The 20,335-nt window shown below is 42.6% G+C and overlaps 1 protein-coding gene across 1 annotated transcript; it reads right to left on the bottom strand.

The window, feature by feature from the left end:
- Window positions 1-645: 645 nt before the first annotated feature.
- On the bottom strand, window positions 646-19,655 carry ints6l (integrator complex subunit 6 like; the record flags this gene model as incomplete). Its single annotated transcript, XM_080746681.1, has 18 exons — window positions 646-819; window positions 2,183-2,276; window positions 2,826-3,194; window positions 5,087-5,306; window positions 6,514-6,656; window positions 7,157-7,283; window positions 7,479-7,694; window positions 8,439-8,549; window positions 8,645-8,739; window positions 8,988-9,120; window positions 9,465-9,617; window positions 10,066-10,229; window positions 10,495-10,623; window positions 11,084-11,267; window positions 12,041-12,130; window positions 13,870-14,019; window positions 19,354-19,431; window positions 19,545-19,655. The coding sequence occupies 18 exons, from the start codon at window positions 19,653-19,655 to the stop codon at window positions 717-719; spliced, it is 2,670 nt and encodes an 889-aa protein (XP_080602807.1). The 3' UTR covers window positions 646-716.
- Window positions 19,656-20,335: the final 680 nt, after the last annotated feature.

Here is a 20,335-nt window from a genome sequence, read left to right as displayed (position 1 = left end):
CCAAAGATTCTATTAATGTGTAGCTGTGTGGCATTCATTTCTACGGGAATAATTATGTTAAAGCTGCAATCTGCAACATATTTGAACGAATAAAAGGTTATTTTAACCAATCTGTATGATACAGTATGTTAAATAGAACATTACAAATGCAGTGGTTGGAGGTGGTCTCTCTACTCTTCCATTGAGAAATGTAAACCTACTGGTGACAAGTAGTAAGTCTCCCGGGCCAAGCAGGGATCGCTTATCGGCAAAGTGGCAGATCTCCTGTGGTCACTCGTGCAGGAGACCCAGTTTCGAATCCCGGTAGGATATGAAAAGTTATGGATTGCAGCTTTAATAGTTGCTGTAACAGAGGCTTTATGAAGACCTGCTTGCTTATATGTACCTGCTGAATGGAGTGTTTATGTTGTGAGCGAAAGGTGCAAGAATACAAAGACAGCAACCACATGGGTGTCCGTGGCAGCAGACAATGTGAGGAGGGGGATTATATTGAGTCTCTTTACTCACCCCTCTAGGCCCCTCCCTCTGCTAAACCCCTTAACCTCGCAACCTCCAACAGGAAGTAATGTAACAGCACATGGACAGCTGGGCCATCCACCATCTGGGCATTGGGGTTTTACCCATTCACGGCCAAATGAACACACGTTGTCATCCCGATCCGAGAAGCCACGCTACCTTCTGTACCTTTCTGAAAGTCTTTTATTTTTTTGTCTTCACTATCTGCCGTGGTCATAGTTGAGTCGTGACATCGATGGCTGCCCGAACTCCATTTCTACCAGGGCTCTCTCCAGCTGCTGGATCAGAACCCGCTTCTTGAACCTGGGAGGGGATCCAGAGAATGAGAGAGAGGAGAAATTAATGGGTGGAGAGGAGACTGGAAATGCGTGATGCATTATGAAAACTACCAAATACATGTTTATGACTGGGTTTTGCCTGATTTATACTTGGTTGCGTGCAGTGTCGCGCACTGAAAATAACATATCAACAAGCTCACAAGGTGATGCATTGTGACCTTTTAGTTATGCCGTTTTCAGTGAGTGACAGCACGCAACTAACTATAATACATGCTTTAATGACTGAACTAAATCTACAATCATACTACACTGCTATCAGAGAACTGTTCAAATTATACGATTAGAATTGAATCGGATGGTTGCCAGATCCAACAATATATAGTGAAATTGAAACAGAAGAATCAGCACAAGTAACTCCCATTCACTCCATGAGATGATGTTAATGATGATCAATGCTGATCAATATATCTAGTATTGAGAGAAATCAAGACATGGAGTCTAATAACAGCACAGCCTCCCTGTGCAAATCTTTTTCTGTTAATAGTCAATGTGTGTGCAGTTTGTGAATCAACCGGTGCATACTGTATCACAATGTGGCATAAGGTGCCGAAACTTCACTAATGGAAACATGTAGATATGATGTTATTGTCTCCACACTGTCGACACGTCAACTGAGGTACATTCACTTTGGCCAAATGGAAATAACAATCTTCATAAATACTTAATAAAAAGTGCTTCACAAGAACAATGCAATGTAAGAGATTCACTGAAAAATAAGCCTTTTTTGGGTCACATGGTTTCAGACATTATGAACAGATCAGCGCAGACAAAAAATTGAATGCTCTGTGATCTATCTAATCTATGATAGCATCAAAGCCAATTTCCTTTTACAAGCGACCCTCTCTGGCATATAGATCTTTTGAACAGTTGTTCAAATTAGGCTACACTTGGTTGGTAAAGTCCAGATGACAAGAATAAGATGGTTAGTGAAATTTATATTTATGCAGTATTTATAAAAGTGTTATTAGTTTCTATATGTCCTCTGAAACAATGTGGTTTATAGTTAGTAGAGAGAACTTACTTCACGTGTTCCTTAAGCAAGTATAATTGCATTTCCTTTTGCGTGTAACCTTTTTTAAAACGTTTTTTTTTGTGCTACTATATAAATAAAGCACTTGATGATAGCCAATGTTGATGGCAATTGGGAGAAAAAATATAATAATAATACTATATATATATGTATATATAATCAATATTATATAGTATATAATCGAGTATCGTATTGAATCGTGAAATTAGTGTATCGTGACACCCCACAAGCTCACAACACATCGCAGATGCTGCTCGTTGGTAGCTAGCAGATCGGCTCTTTGTGTTGTGACTCATACCTTGCAGCTTCTTTGATAGCATGGTAGATGAAATACTTTTGTACATGAACGGACCCTGCCACCTCATCCAGCAATCTCAATATTGCTTCATAGTCTGGGAAAGAAAAGCACAGAGACATATAAACGACACTATGCTAAGAGGCTTTACTGTACCTCAGAAGATTAGAACAGCAAACTAAAATGTCACCACTGTACAGTGAATCACAAATAATTATACTTTAAACTTTATTCAGTGATGTGGAACAATTATTATCAAACAATACATTGAAACACACAACAACAGTAGCCTATGTGTTTATAGATGCTAGTTTACTATGCAGATATATCATGTTTTTGTTACTTTTCCTGACCACAATGATAAGAATGTTAAGATAGCAAGCTGTTTAGACAGATGCAATGTTCATTGTTTACCTGGTATCCTAGTTTCTTTGAGGCACTACATTGTTCTCACTGCACTCTACTTATGTTTTTTACCAGAGTTCATGCTAACTCTATTTATTCCAATCTCATAATTATTTGTAAGTCTCCCAAATGCCAACATTGTCACTTTTGACAATGTTTTTTTGTCATAATTGAACTGTACTCAGCGAGTTCACTGGATATCAAGCGATGGACAAACAGCCTACACAATTCCTCTACTTACTGCGGCCTGGTTTGCGAACCTCCTTGATGACCCGTGCCCGTAGCTCTGTCTGGCAGCCGTCTAACGGGGGTATCCAGGTGGTCTCTGTCAGTTCCTGGTCATCTCCAAAACCCTCTATAGTCTCGCACTCTGGGCTCAGTGCTTCACAGTTCAGTTTGCCCTCCACAGGCTGATCTTCAACACCGTCCACGACCAGCCTGTCCTCCATGGCACCGTTGTCCTCTAGGTGGTCGGCTGGAGCCAGCCCAGACCCGTCTTCCAGGCTCCCTGCCACAGTGTCCTCCCCCGTGGGCCAGCTGTCCCCTGACTCTGAACCAAGATCCCCCTCGCCGTTACTTTCTGTGACCACCACACTGTTGTTATCCACGCCTGCAGGGTAAGAAGGGAAGAAGTGCTTCTCACTAAGTGGTAAAGTTCAGGAGCAGCTTTTTAAAAATAAAAATGAAATATATACTCGCTATGTAGAACGTACTAGTAACTAGAGCATAGCGTTAGTTCTGGCAGGACATCACAGTCAAGACTTGCCTCACCCTCATCAGCTGGTGGTCAGCTAATTCCAGCCAAGCCCACCCCCTACCCATCAGCTGGCACTCAGCTGTTACTCTGTCATTGGCAATTCATGTTATGGGGCGCTCTTTATTTAACAGTTTCATCTTGCTTTACTACTGCCGCAGCATACGCATGCCCCCCCACAAGCTCACTAAACCCACCTCCATCCCAGCTCCTCCTTTTATGCTTGTCTCATTTTATTAATGTCATTGTCTGATGTCATTGTTGGCTAGCTGTGTTATCTGCATTCCCTGCAGGGAGATCCAAGAACAAAACATAACTGCTTGAATATTGCGATTAAATAATGATTAATTTAATATGCAATTAAAATTATGTATTCGGACGAAAGTGCCCCAAGCAGAACCAGTAAAATGTTGGTCAGCTGAGAGGTCATAGTGCCACCTTCCCAGAACCCTCAACTGTAGATAAAATGACAAACATAAAGCTTGACCACATGAAGCCTCATTAACACCACGGAAACATAACAGAACCACTGCAGGTTATTTGAACCTCCTCTACTGTTTTATCTTTTATCCTAAGTCATCACAAATTGAGAGTTCACCAGTAGGACATGCAGGGGTAATTGTTAAATAATTAAAGGGTATAATGTATGGTGTATAATGTATCCACATTGTTTAATAAAAAGCATTTTAATTATTGTCCTTGTATTTCCTGGTGTTCCCCTAGCTCTGGTCCATAGCGTTAGAACTCCACTAACGCTATGTGTTCCCCATGCGCATCAGCCCCATTTGTTGTAATGTGCCCCATGCAACATCTCTCATCATCAAATGTGCAGAGTGTGAACCACTCCTCTTCAGATCTCCTAAGATCATCAGATCTTCTAAATTATTTGGCAGATAGGAGCACTTTCCTAAGAAATATATCTTAATATCACGTTGACACTCCTGTAGCTAAAAGTAGTATTAAGTTTCATTGCTCTGAGAACAGACAGGCACTTAGGCTGGTCATTTTCAATGGAAGTCAGAGAGTTGAAGATACAAACTGACACCCGAGCTACAAATAAATTGAGCTGACTTGAACGTTTTTTTTTTTCATCACTCCAATGATGCAATGAATCTATCAATCATAGGTTTTTGTTTTCACCATTTCCACCCCCCTTCTCCACAATTTCTACTTGTAATGGGGGAAAAGCAATTCTTGCCATCACCCAGTTCTTTTAAAGCAAGCCTTTATATTCTCGTTGCCCCCACACATGGACGCACACTTGATGACATCAACAAGCACTTTGAGCAACATTTCAACACTGACTCTGCGACAGTGTAGCTGACCATGCTTGGACGTTTTGTAACTTCGCTGCGACTGTGAAGGCAGCATTAGGCAACATACTCTGAGAGGCCCTAGGCCTGTCACAATTATGACATAATCTTTGAATCACAATTATTTGACATAATCGTAATTATTGTGTCATAATAGTCATGATCGTTTGCATGTTGGAAAAGGTTCATATATTTTGAGTTGTGAGCTTGTAGATCAGCTATTTCCACTAGTTGTCAAATATTTCATAAATGCCTTTGTATATTTAGGTTTTTTGTCATATCTGCCATGTGCAACTTCGAAGCCTACAACTGCCAAACATAAATGTAATTGTCAACGTCAAAAACACAATAAAATCCTTAATCGCAATTAATTGAGTGACTATTAATCGTCATGTAAAATGTCATAATCGTGACAGCCCTAGGGCCTGGTCATACCTTTGTGCAGTGGTAGGGGCTTGATGAGACCCTGCTGTCCCTGAACGCTCTTCCCCAACACATGGTTGGTGTTCAAGGGTGGCGTCTGTGGCCGACGCAGCAGTGGTGACATGCTCCGCCTTCTCTTCAGCGCAGCACCCGAGTTGGAGTCACCCGAGTTCACCCGTTTCTTGTTCTGAGGACCCGCCACGAACTCGTCTGCCTCGTCAATCATCATCCCCTGCAATGAACAAATGAGCAATGACGGAATCAGGTGACAAATAGATTAAATACTTAGTTACATAAAACGTTTATTTTATGCTTATTAACTCATACACCGTCTTTTGAAAATATCTTCGAAGTCCCAGACGCCTCCCTCTCCATAGACTTCCATGTAATTCATAGTGCACTGATCATGTCATGTCCATGCCTAGATCAAGCACCACGTGTGTGCACATTGCTCACAGCTTTCAAACCAAAAAATCCGAATGGAAATCCGTTCAGGCATTCATGAACTAGCAGCCATTATGTTTTCTTAAAATGTAAACAAACATGGCTGCCATGTGTGAAAGATGGGGTTGCTATGGGGGTTAAACATGCAATTTCGCGATTGCTATCATGCCTACTAAATTTTTTGGGGTCCAACATTTTTTTTTTGAAAAAAAGTTTTTTTGAATTTTTGATTTTTATTTTTTTTCAAAAACGGGAAATTCTCAGGATTATCGGGTCTGGCGGGGAGGGACATTAGCATATTCTCGGGACTATCGGGCCTAGCAGTGCCATGATCCACATGGTGGCACATCAGACTTTCTTTTGGCTTTTTATTACCCCTTTATCTCCCCAATTTAGTCATTATGCTAATTGATTCCTCCACACACACACACATTTGTATGTTGTCACTGCTGTTGTATGTGCTGTTGTTGACTCACCTGCCAGTGAGGAGGATCCCCCACCGGGAGGACATAGAGCCTTCGTCCTAACACTCCCTGCTGACAGGTGCCACCCCAGCCCGCAGGATTACGTACAGTGACAATCATCCCCCTCCCCGCCCGGCTTCCCTCCCCCGAACACGCGGGCCAACTGTGTTTATGTACTGCAGATGCTCGACAAAGCTGGATGCACCACAGAGGATTCACAACCTCTGCGGTGGTGGGCAGGTACTTTGCCATTGTGCTCTCCCAAGTGCCCCAGACATCAATCATCTATGATGTCAATTGTCTATGTCATCATATCTATGACGTATAACTCCACATTTGTGCTAGGTTTCAGCCCGATCAGAGCTCCCATTGATGTCCCTTAGACATTTTAAGTTACCGGTAAATATTTCAAAAAGTATAGACTTATAGGTGGCTAGCCCACCTACTGAGCCGAGACGTCAAAACTCAAAAGACAAACTTAAGACAATATGAATAATTAAGTATACGTTATTCATCAACAAAGCCTCATACCTTCTTGTCCTGTTTGAAGGGATTTCCAAACGTGTGCAGGCGTTTGGGTTGGTCAGGGTCGAGCTCTCTCAGAGGAGAAGGCATCAACTTCAGGTATTCCTGGTAGTTCCCCATCTGAGCCACTGGGATGCTGTGCAGATAATCTGACACACAGAACAGTGGAGTTGGTATCCTTACACAGCACACTGAAATATACTACTACTTGCTAACGGTCGTGTTTACCCACATGAGCTGACTTGAACGTGTTTTCATCACTCCAATGATGCAATGAATCTATCAATCATAGGTTTTTGTTTCACCATTTCCAACCCCCTTCTCTCTACACAATTCCTACTTGTAATCGGGGAAAAGCAATTATTGCCATCACCCAGTTCTTTTAAAGCAAGCCTTTATATCCTTTATGTCCATATTCTGTGGCGAAAATGAGACAGAAATAGCAGATGTACAAGCTAACAACACATGTTGTGCGCTGTGAGTTTGTAGATTGGCTATGTTCAAAGTATAAAATAGGTCTCAAGTGGTTAACCTGTGTATTTAGGCTTTTATTTTAGGCTTCTATAATGATGTAATACAAGGTAAATGGAGATTTTAATTACCTGACAACTTAAGAGAACAAGAGTTAACAATAAAGATTTTTAATTACCTTCATCTTGACCCCTGATGAGTTTTTGGGTGGTCCGCAGCAGGTTGGAACGCATTCTTGTCACTTGATCCAGTAGATTCCTTCTTGGGATGTCATAGGCGTTTCTGTACGCCTGAGCTTTCACATCCTGTAGGATGACAGTTATGATTACTATACTTCTCAAACATAAGTTTGATATGTGTTACAGATCTCTAGGACCCCAATCTACAGTGGAAAATCCTCAGAGTTAATTTAACTCCATTTGGTGGTCCCCTGACCAGACGTTGAGAACCAACAGTCTATACTGTACTACTAAATATCACATCAGTGATGACCTTGCTACCTTGTTTAGGAGGGCGATCTGGAAGCCGGCGAACTCTTTGAGGTTGAAGTCAGCAAGGCGAAGAGGTACCTCCCCACTAATGCCCTGCAGAAGCTGCTTGAAGTCACGGCGGTGGGCCAGAGACAGACTGTTGGAGTGGTTCTTCACCTTGATGCCCGTCTCCTGCGGAGCCTTCTTCCCCACGGACACAATTAGACGGTCGGACTCCATCTTAGCCTGGAGACCCAGGAAGGAATGTGAAGGTTATTTAATAGTAACCTATTTAGAAATCTTCAAGTTAAGGTCTCTACACACTGGGGGCACAATGAATAAACAATTCAAAAATGATTCTGGGAATGGCTCAGGTGGTAGAGCGGCCATTTGGAATTGAAACCCCGGTTCTATTATAATGGCTGTGTGTCGAAGTGACCTTGAGCAAGACACTGAACACCTACGTAACTGTTCCCGATGAGCAGGTTGGTGCCTTGTGAAAGTGTGAATGTAATCTAAATTGTAAAGCACTTTGCAGAAAGAGGCTAAATGCACCATTTACCATTTATTTAGTGTCAAACTATTCATATAGTTGAGGCCTCATTCATACAGGACATTTAGACTGAAATAATGTCTTGATGACCAGATGTCACCTACACCAGCTTTTATATGTTCGCTGTCGGGCGGAGGCTTTGTTTGGCCAAAACCATTACTCTTCAGGAAATGGAAGCGGAAAGTTTAGCTCTTAATACATTTCATTCCGTTTAACTATTCATAAACCCCACAGACAGAATTGAGTAAATAGCAGATGTATTGCGATTTGACATAACAAAGGCTTTGTGGTGAAATGTTTTGCATAACATTTAGTATCAAATAGGGCATTCATTTATGAAATATAAATACATAAAAAGATGAAATATGGAGATACAAGGTTTCTGTACAACAGTGACATTATGTTAATGATATTTTTATGTTGGGTTGAGGATTGACCTGCTGGCTGAGCTTCTTCAGGTAGGAGATGACAGTGTAACTCAGACCACAGTCCATGGTGTCTGCAATGAGGTTTGGAGTTCCCATCATCCTCAGAGCCTTCTTCAAAGGCTGTTAGGAAGAATAAACAAATACATGATGGTAATGTTCTGCACGCGCGCGTGCGTGCGTGTGTGTGCGTGCGTGTGTTAGGTTTAGTGCATTACCAGGAGGTAATAAGGAGGCATGGTCTTCAAGTAGATCTCAAAGGCCTGTCGCCACTTCAGGTTTGGTTTCAGTTTGTGCACTTTGAACAGGTCGTCTTGAGATGAAACCGAGAGAGAGTCAGAAAGAGAGACAGAGAGAGAGAGCGTCACTATGACAGGCAACTAATTTCAAATCTGGAAGAATCCTGGATTTACATTCAAAAGTAAAGCAGAAGAGGGAAGGGTTTGATTCCCGGCGGCTGCCTCACGGATTCACCGGGATTAAGAGCGTCTGCTAAATGCCTAAATTGTAAATTGTAACACAGCAGGGAAATGTGCAGGGAATCACCTGGAGTGGACTTACCAAGCAGTGGGAGTAGGACGGGGTAGTTGTAAGGCATGACAAACAGGTTGACACAGGTGAGCGTGGTGCTGGCTTTAAGATAACCGAAGGGTTGTCCCAGGTCACTGTGCTTTGCACTGTTGCTGACAAACACCTATGGATGGAGACATCACAGAACATTTAACACAAATAACTACAAGGCCACATTGTCCTAAAATAAACAAATGCTAATTCGCAAAAGACATGCACCGTTAGAAACTAAACGAGAGGCCAGTGCCCTTGAACTAGGCAGTGCTGCCCACTGCTCATAATAATTAGGTTAGGATGGGTCAATGCAGAGGAACAACAATAAATAATAACTTTAGGTTTTAAACAAATGAAACCTTTGTAAAACTTAGCAAACCTGTATGCCCAGGTTTTCTAATCGAGTATTGTTACACACATCTTCCCGGTTGTTCTTTACTTGCTAGCAACGTAAGCAAACAAGCGTTTTCCTACCTGCCAGCACATGTGTGGAGACTTCCTCTCCAGAATGTACTGGGTCAGGGGCGACGGCTCCAACTCGTACTTATCAAAGGGAAGCTTGTCAATCACCATGGGCTCACAATCCACACAGGAGAAACGAACCACAGGATGGGCAGAGCGAGCAGGCTAGAGCCATAGTGGGGAGAGAATTTAATAAACTGTTACACACATACTCACTCACACTCACACACACACACACACGCGCACACACACACACACACACACACACACACACACACACACACACACACACACACACACACACACACACACACACACACACACACACACACACACACACACACACACACACACACACACACACAGCAATGCAATGTCATATCTTTAATTGAACATAATAGTGATTAACTCAAATACACTTCTGTAATGTAAATTCTGTTAAAATGATATAATTATATTTAATAGATAATGCCACTTATAGTTTACTAAATCGCATAATGTACAGTGTAGGATAATTCTACAAAACTGTTAAATACAGTAGTTATTTCATTGCACTTCCTAACATACATTAGCATTTGATTATATGAGACATTATTATCTGCTGCCAACTCACCAGAGCAGGAGAGTTCTGATCTGGCCAAAAAGACTCAGGAATGGGCCAGTGTCCAACTGGGACGCCTGTCTTTGGATTTGGTCGTACATAGATGAGCTTGTGACAACTGTGCCAGGGCTGGGGGCTGAATGACGACACGGGACGACTTGACTCCACTGAGCCATCTGTAAAACGAAACAACCAAAATACTGACTCTTACTCACCGAGTTATCTGTAGAACAAAACAACCCAAATACTGACTCTTACTCGTAGAGTCATCTGTAGAGCAAAACAACCCAAATACTGACTCAGACAGCAGTGTGTGATGCTCATAAGTTTGTGACTCTGTGAAAGAGTCATATCGGCTCAAATTTGGATCACATTTTATCTGCACCTTTTTTGTTCCAACTATTAAGATCACAGTTCTTTGAATTCGTAAGAAGAACTTACCTTCCGCTACCAGAGGCGGGTCTGGCCCCGTCTTCTCAAAGTTAACGACGACTCCGCTGAGAACCTTCTGGACCAGGGATTCCAGACACTGGTTCAGCATTCTCTGCGTCCGCACACAATACGACCGCCCTGACAAATACAGAGTTAATGAATAAATGTTGTTTATTTGAAATTCAGTTTTCAGCTTTGCCCTGCTGATTGCTGCCCAAGTGTTCAGACTTTAGAGCAAGTAGGGAGCAGTTAGGGGCCGTGTGTTGGGTTTCTTTCTCAGGGACAGCTCAACACACACCTGGCTGAGACCTTCTGTTATCCAAGCTGTCTTCTCTACCCATTCAGCTATCTGTTTCTCTCTGTTTACAAACAGCAGAATAGGTCTACAGTACTAGCTAAGTTTTGCCATGGCATAAATAGTCATGGTGCAACATAATTCAGCAACTCACTAGTTATTACAATACAAACTACCGTAATTAGTAGTTACTAAGCCTCAAGCAGGGACTTTACACCCCAACTCTGAAGTTAACATCCAGCTGGTGCTACCCTACGTTTTCTTCGCTTATTCGATCTTATCTTAAGGGTGGTGCAGCGTTACCTCCCGTGACTTCACACATCTGGGTGATGGCAGACTCATCCGTCGGCACACTGCCAAGGTGCTCGCTGTCTGGCGTGGAGGCTCCTGGGAGCCGCAGCACAAGGGCGAAGAGACGCTGGTCCCAACGGAAGGGCTCTTTGGTGAGCTCACTGCCCGGCAGCGGAGAGTTGAGGGGCAGGTGCAGCTGCACAAGGACAGAGAGGAACAGGAGATGTGATTAGGACATGGTTTGCAAAAGTGGGTGTCGTGGCACCCTAGGGTGCCGTGATGCCAGTCCAGGGGTGCCGCAGAATAATCTGATAACATTTGGAATTCATCAATATCACTTCACTATGCTTAGTAAAACAGACCTGATTTGCACTGTGCTTGATGAGGTTTTTTTCCCCCCATCTATGGCCAACTCGCTTCACCAAAAATATCCGATCTACAAATAGATCAGCTATTTTGGGTTATTTTCAGTCAGTTCTGATGGAAATGGATATTTCACAAATATGATGTGAGATTCTAAAAATGAACTGTAATTCAGGGGTGCCGTGGATGAAAAAGATAAGATATTTACTATTTTCTTCACTATTTTCGGAAAATTCGTTAAGTCTGTGTCTGGGTTTTAGAGATTAGTTAACCTAATCTTTATTCATTTTCTTACTTTCTGTTTGTATTGTTGTATGTTATGTGGCAGCCTGCATGTCCAAGGCAAATTTCTCTCGGGACCCAATAATCTTGAATCTTGAAACCAATGATGAAAAGTATTGTGACTAAATAATAACCCTCTTCTTTTTTTCAATTTCCTCAAAAGTAATGGATGGACATACATACAAGGTTTCCGCCTGACAGCAACATCATCCAAATTTCTTTTTCTGTTGTCCAGTAATACCTACTTTAGCTAAAATGCTCTGCTGTATAACATGTCATGTTATGTAATTTGTTCTACGTTTATGCAGTGTTCACTGCTCTCACCTCATCTGGGACACCAGAGGAGTGTGTTAGCTTGTTGCCGTCAGTGATGGTGATGATTACAGATGGCTCCAAGAAGAAAGGGTTTCGTCCCTGAGGGGGAGACAGACAATATAAGGTTCATCCGTTACAGACTATCTCCATTCCAGCACCAACAGGTTAATCTGCTGTGTTCTGAAACCATTCTCACCTCCTCACACGCAGCACCTGACTCTGCGCTCCCTCTGGAGAAGACGTGCTGTTTGCGCAGCAGTTCTTTCTTTATTGTTTACCCATTTTTCTCTTTTTAGTCTGGTTGCCCTCACAGGGGAACCAGACTATATATAGTACTTGTCTGACTTTATTCCTTCCATCCATCTTTCCAGATACACTTTATTTTGCCGCGCTACTCCTCTCTCTGTTTTGGTGGCACGTACTTGAGCCATATGTCAAATCAATCGGCTTCATCAGGACACGTCTGGCTGCATTTTGCTAAGAGATACGTTATATAATTTAATTTATATAAAATGTTCCCAAATATGGAGATGACTGACATCATAGATGTCTGGCGTCAAATGGACCACATGAGACTGACACAGTACAGTATGTCCATATATGGGTATTCCAAGATAGGGGCTTAATATTGATGACATCAGGGATCTCCATATATGGGCATAAAAAGGACAAGGACACAGAGATCTCAATGAATTTTCCCTATGATTGAATGGGGAAAATTCAAATGGTGATGATGAAGTCGTGTCACAGTAACTACACTTGCAATTTCCAATTCTGTCTGTATTATCCTTATGTATGTAAACCTGTCTTGTTTTTGTTCCCTTGTGTCAAATGTTTGTATATATGTTTCGCATACATGGCTGCTGTGTTGCAAGACAAATTTCAGTGTGAACTGACAATAAAGTACTATGACTCATATCATATATCATATCAATTGCATCTTGCTTGTTTTACTTTTCCTTTTCCCCCTACACAGCTCCTAACCGCTTGGCCATTCTTGTTATATGGTTTGCTGGTGTGTGAATGGGTGCTTGTCAGATATGTTGAAAATGGGTGACGTGGTCTGGAGAGCAGCAGATTGTATTTTTAGCTCCAAACATTATGCAGCTATTTCTCAGTCTTCAACCAGATGTGTTGGTTCCTCGTTCTTCTCTATGTGAACTGTACTGCCAGTGCCTCAGCACATGACACAACACATGAATGTGTGACTCATAAATAAGTCACACATTCATGTGTTAGAATTATGGGCTGCAGCTACTGATTTTAAAGGTTATTTTATGGTCTGATCTGGCAACAGTGAGCTGTTAAGTTACATTCCATCCCCTGGCCTGTAGGGGTCATCCTTGTTTCATAAAACAATCGTGCTGAACCAGCTCCATACTCCATACATGGTTATGTAACATAACATTTAGCTGATATCATTACCACTGGGAGAACACCTTGTTATGGACTTAGTCAGCATGCTAACACCTCTGGCCAACAGGGAAGAAAAGCATCATGGGTATTGGTGTATAATCCCTAGGGGTGCAACAGTTAATCAGACTAATCAATTTAATTGATTATGAAAAATAATGAATGAATATTAATAAAATGATCGATTAGCAATCATTCAGGCATGGCATATGTCACATGTCAAATAATTTGTAATCGAACGCTTAAGTGGCTAATCAACAAATATATCTATATATCTATTTTTTTTAATACAAAAAAACATGCTTATCATTTATTTGATTAATTGAAAAAGTAATCCATAGACTAGTAATCGCTAAGAACACATTTGATATTTGCTGTCATAGAAGGAAGAATTGTGTCATGGTGGTACTGCTTGTGTCTAATACCTGTCCATAGTTGTCGATGCCTGAGACGAGTCTGTTGAGGTTAAGAAGGTCAAAGGCAGTACGGAGAGCATGACCCAGCGTGGTCAAACCAGATGCCTGCAGGTTCTTCAGCTCACTCATGAAGGTAGCATGGTTCTCCTTCCAACCTGCCTGAAAAACACACAAACACACACACACACACACACACACACACACACACACACACACACACACACACACAATGTAGTAGACATTAACACACGCTAACTAGGTCTGTCACGATTATGACATTTTACATGATGATTAATTGTCACTCAAATATTTGCAATTAACAATTTAATTACATTTCTGTTTGGCTTTTATGCGGCGCGTTGTGAGCTTGTAGATTGTCACTATTTTTGAAAATATATGAAAATGTTTCAACATGGAAACGATTATGACAAAATAATTGCGATTAGACGATTATGTAATAATTGGGACAGGCCTACGCACAAACACACACACACACACACACACACACACACACACTGTAGTAGACATAAACACACTAACAGAAACATTCAAAAACACACACACAGTAGTAACCACTTGAACAGAAGCGTCCCTATACTGGATGGGGCATGTCTTAAAAAGCAAGCATACGGCATGAATAGCAGCGATGTACTTGTGAGCTTGTAGATAGGCTAATTTCTCACAAAGAGATTTGGTGTTGAGGGGAGTGAGTCAAGGACAGAGCCCAGTGTGACCCCAGCCAAGTGGTTAAACTACACAACACAAAAGAGTGCACATTGACAATAGACACATACATTACATGTCTATTACATGAACAATACTCCACATAAGGACTTGATGTCATTTTTAGATAACATATGACTTTGCTGTGAGGTTACTAGTGCAGGACGGGTCCAGCCCAAGACAGAAAATAGGTCATATTGTTTCAGAATAAAAACATGAGTTTCCCATGGTGGCATTCCCATGGGCCGGGACGGTGGATGTGAGGTCAAGTACCTTACCGCTTCAGCTTTATGCTTAATCTAAGGATGACCTGCCGGCTTACCAGCCTCATGGCAGGATGGAGAGAGAGAGAGAGAGAGAGAGAGAGAGAGAGAGAGAGAGAGAGAGAGAGAGAGAGAGAGAGAGAGAGAGAGAGAGAGAGAGAGACACAGAGAGACATAGAGAGAGAGAGAGAGAGAGAGAGAGAGAGAGAGAGAGAGAGAGAGAGAGAGGAGATAGAGAGGCAGAAATAGAATAAAAGAGATAGACAAACTAGAAAACTGGACAGAAAAAGATCGGAAGCAGCATTGGCAGGTTTTGCCAATGCTAAAATTACCTTTAGGTTCATCATGAATCATTACCATCACAAGTCCTGCATGTGTAACGGAGGTGATCCAAACCTTCCCACCTGGCTTCGAACCCGGGTCTCCCGCGTGAAAGTCCAATATCTTAACCATTACTCAAAAGGGATATCCCTATGGAACGAGGGCAGATACTAGACTTTTGAGGCTTGAGGCTGGGGCTGTGACTCTCTCCGCCACACTCACCCCCGTTTGACCTCCTCCTACGGGGAAGCCCAGATCCGGGTCACAGCACCAATGTAAAGGAGGTGATCCGAACGTCCCCACCCGGCTTCGAACCCAGGTCTCCCGCGTGAAAGTCCAACATCTTAACCATTATACCAAAGGGATATCCATATGGAACGAGGGCAGATACTAGACTTTTGAGGATTCAGGCTGGGGCTGTGACTCTCTCCGCCACACATGCAACATTACTACACATAAAGCAAGGACAATGGATGGGTGGGGAAGATGTCGAGAAGCGACAGCTCTCTTGGAAGGAAATATGGGACATGGAAGCTTTTCGGACCAGCTTCATCCTGCGGGCCACATGCGATGTCCTACCATCACCACAGAATCTCAGCCAATGGTACGGAAAAGACCCTATACATGCCCCCTCTGTCCATCTCCAGCCAACTTGAAGCACATTCTAGTCGGCTGCAAGACAAGCCTGACACAAGGTCGCTACACCTGGTGGTACAATCAAGTGCTGAAGTGTCTGGCAGCGGCGCTGGAGGGTAGATGGGCGGTTGTCAACGCCCTGCCTTCGCCTTCCTCCTTTCCTGCATCTTTGGGCCAGTTCGTCCGTGAAGGGGAGAAGCTAACAAATCAGAGGCCGGGCATCTGGGAGCAGCACGAGACTGGAGGCTCCTAGTTGACCTGGAGCAGAGACTCTGCTTCCCAGCGGAGATCGCCACGACCAACCTCAGGCCAGATCTCGTGCTTTGGTCCCCTTCAATCCGAAGCGTTTACATCATTGAGCTCACAGTGCCCTGGGAGGATAATGTGGGCGAGGCCTATGAGCGCAAGAAGCTTCGGTATGCCGAGCTGGCAGCAGATACTGAACAACGGGGCTGGAAGGCCACAGTTCGCACTATATAGAGGTGGGCTGTAGAGGCTTCGTGGGCAGGTCAGCTCAGTCTCCTCAAGGACATGGGAATCCAAGGCCAGGCCCAACGTCAAACCATCAAAGCCCTGTCCAGTGCTGCTGAATCAGGAGGAGAGACAACAGCTGGGCTCCGAAAAGACACACCTGGGATGCCAGGTGTTGCTGCTGAACCCTTCTGAGGTGTCGTGGGCCAAGTCAGTGAAACACCCAAAATGAAGGGAGCCCACCTGACGACCCCAATGAAACCCTTGGCCCCTTCCTCCCAACCCTGTGATGACGTTATCATCCCCATCCATGGTTCTCAAAGTATAGTCAAGTATTAACACAGTAGTAACACGTAGTCCCAGTCAGGTATGCGGTCAGGCGCAAGCTTGGCTCAGGGAGGACGCCCCTGCCATGTAGAGTCCATGGCACTTATGGGTAATAACATCATATCCTGTGTTTGTAAAACATGAGATGAGATGGTAAACCATGCACTCTCTCTAAGCAGCGACTGTAAATAAGCGTGTGTTCAAGTTAATTGAGGACAAATCCTTCATAGAAGTCATAGGCCTGGGCAGGTCTCACACTACAGCTGATTTCTATTTGTTTTCCCCTGCTAACGTTCTTTCCACCACAAAGCATCAACAATGTACTGTATTACCCTCCCGGGTCCTCCAACGAACACAATCGGCTGTGTTCACGGGTGGGAAGCCGGCAGGGAAAGGCGTTCTCTGTCGTCTGTGCTAAGTAACAGAGAACTGCTCCATGGGGGGAGCAGAACTGGCAGGAATCACGTGTTCCTCCGCACGTTTTACAACTCAGTAAAACACCTCAATGACAGGTGAAAAAAAGCATCTGGCAAATTCATATATATCAGAGGAGACGCGGTTGTCTACTCTACACCCTCCCCAAGATCAACCATTAGATGTGACAGAACTATACAAATATGGGGGAATGACTGGTGTGTGTGTGTGTGTGTGTGTGTGTGTGCGCGTGCGTGCGTGCGTGTGCGTGTAGCATGTAGACAATTGAAAACACCTGCTCTGATGAGTCGACCCCCCCATCTGCACCTGCACCCACAGCAATCTTAATTGAATGAGATTTCGCAGAAACAGCTCAATTGTGGAATGTGTGAAGAATCAGCTTCCTCTATCCCTGCCTGTGTTCAATTTGAGATCTATTGGACCATGGTCAACCCACTGGAGAAAAATGGATGAGGTCATTCCCCTCACAGCAGTCTTTATTGAGAGTTCAAAGACATGCCAATAAACAGATACGAGTTATGTATTGGCTCCCTCACTCCCTACATGCCAATGATAAGTTCAGAGGTCAGAAGGATGGTTTTCCTCATTTTATAGTGTGATGATTGTATAGTGTGATGATGATGATGCTTTTAAATAGTATGATGATTAATGATGACTAATAAGATTGTAGGATTATTATAGCAGGATTGTAGTAACTAGGAAGTAGGATTGACTGTGTAGGTTCCAGCAATAATGAGCCAAACAAAGTGGTAGATGGCTTGATCAAAATAAACAAATTCTTCTTTTCTCAAACTAATGTCTGCGACTGCAAGTCTTTTGCCCAGAGTTGGACAAACTAAAGTGTTCATTTAATAAAGGTTAATTTAATTTTGTTTGTTCATGGCTCTACCGAGCATGACACAGACACATACAGTAACTGCAGAAGATGAGTATACTGTCCTGTTGTGTTGTGATGTTGCATTTAATCTGACATATACTGTACATTAGTGGCTGAAAGAACAATTGTACTTTTAGAGAACTTATAATATATTTTCTGCAAAAACATATGTTCAAAGTAAATGTAACAGCAAGCATTAATGTAAATGCATGACAGCATGACATTGACACATAAGTGCTGAACACAGTACATTATTATTAGGTTACTTTCACTTTTTCAATGTGATCTTTGGGCTTCAAACAAATAGGCGTAGAAAGAATTGAAGTGCATAATGAATTGAGTTAGTATAATAAGTACATAGTAAATGAGTAATTCACCCTGGCTTCAAGAGGTCTAGTAGTACTCCAAACTATTGACAACAGCTATCCTTATCCACTCTATTTTATACATTGGTTCCTAAAATAAGCTCATGGTGATGCATTGTGAGCTTGTAGATTAGCTATTTTTGAAAAATGAAACAATTTGGGAAATTTTCACCTACAATGAAGGGTGACAGTGGTTAAAGTACTCGTTGGTTATTTGTTTAGCAAGCCTATAGTGTTTTTATTTTGTAGTAGTAGCCGGGGCTTTTCAGAGGATCAAAGAGACATAATAGGAGTATGATATAGTAATGGACTGCAGATGTAGAGGGATATGTGACAAGTCATAAAAAACTCAACGACTTGAGTTATGGCCAACCTGCTTGACATGAAGCCACTGAAAATAATATAGAAATAATTCATTCACACACACACACACACACACACACACACACGCACACACACACACACGCACCCACGCACGCACGCACGCACGCATGCGTGTGTGTCCTGCCCAGCACAGAGACACCTGATGATATCACTATTTCAACTGATTAATTATGTTATTAATGTTAAGTGGAATTGTAGGGCATGTTTATCAACTTTCTTTCAGTTCCAGATTTGGCCAATCAAAGGCAATGCATGGAGGTCAGCCATAGAGCGGATGGAAAGGGGGGTGGGGGGTGCGTGGAAATGAGGGGCAGGTGACTTGACCAATCAAACCGGCAAGGGGAGGCGCGTGGGGATGAGAGGCAGGTGACTTGACCAATCAAAACCCCGTTATGTTGAAAAAATGTAAGAAATAAAAGGGAAACAGTGACGTCATAAAAGATAATAAATCTCTCCGCCTCCATCTCAACGCTAGAGCTCTTTTCAACACAAAAGCAAAATGTCCGCTGACGGTGACGGTCACGGCAGCGCCGCTCCGGCTCTGCGGCTTATTAAGATGATTTTATTACAAAACTAATCCGTTTTCGCCACGGTGGAGCCCCGGCTACAAAGCAGAGGGACAGTAAAGTCTCACTGACAGAGAAAAATGTCGTCGACTTGGTCAAATAAAAATGTTTATGGCAGTTTTTACCTTCACTCCGTATGGCGGATCATCGAATGTTACGAGCATGTACCTGTCGCCTCTACTAGCCGGGTCTCGGCCACGCAGCTGTCAAAAGAAAAAACCAAACAAATACAGAATTAAAAACCGATTTTGTTTGTATCCAAGGGACCTCGCCATCTATATTTGCAAAATTCCGGGTAAAATGAATCCTTCTTTACCTTCATAAAGACCTCAACCGCGCCTTTAGCAATGTCCAGAAACGTCGTACCCAAATAAGTGCGCTGATTCATAGACGCGGACGTGTCTAACAGGAAAAGTAGAATAGGCATTTTTTTTTGTTTTAAAAATGTTGAGTTTAACTTGCTTTTAAATGCTTTCTAAGATACCTATTCATCGACATATGAGCTATACGTGCGGCCAGGGCGTGCACACATGTGTGTATATTATTTTTTTGTTATAATAAATCGGACCCCCCTCCCCTCCAGAAAGAGGGTCTTTTCTATGTCTCTGTCTGTCCCCTATCTGTGTGCCACTGACTGCTGTGCTCTGCTCAGCCTCCTGTTCCAGTGCTCACACACTCCAGCAGAAACGCCTACACAAGATGACGTTTTGGCCTCGAACAGGATCTGTAAGGCACACACTGTGTTTCCCAAACAGTGGGTCGGGACCTTTTTGTGGGTCACGGACCAATTTTTATGGGTCAAGAGTCACGACTTGAGTAAAAATCCTTACTACCATTACTACATTAAAAAAATATATATAAATATTTTAAAAGATTTGTATACATTCTAAAACAATCTAATCTTTAATACAAATCTAATAAATTCCACAAATAAATAAGAAAGTTGTGAAAATAGCCATTCTGCAAGCTTCATGCCACGTTGTGAGCATTGTTGTGCAATATTACTCAGGAGAGTAATAAGTTACTTTATTACTTATATTACTCCTTTATATTACGTATTACTTGGAATCAAGAGTAATAGATTACAAATTATTTTATATTACAGAT

The sequence above is a fragment of the Nannobrachium achirus genome (assembly GCF_963921795.1).
Source record: "Nannobrachium achirus genome assembly, chromosome: 17".
Lineage (NCBI taxonomy): Eukaryota > Metazoa > Chordata > Actinopteri > Myctophiformes > Myctophidae > Nannobrachium > Nannobrachium achirus.
This window is presented reverse-complemented; position numbering and strand designations above follow the sequence as displayed.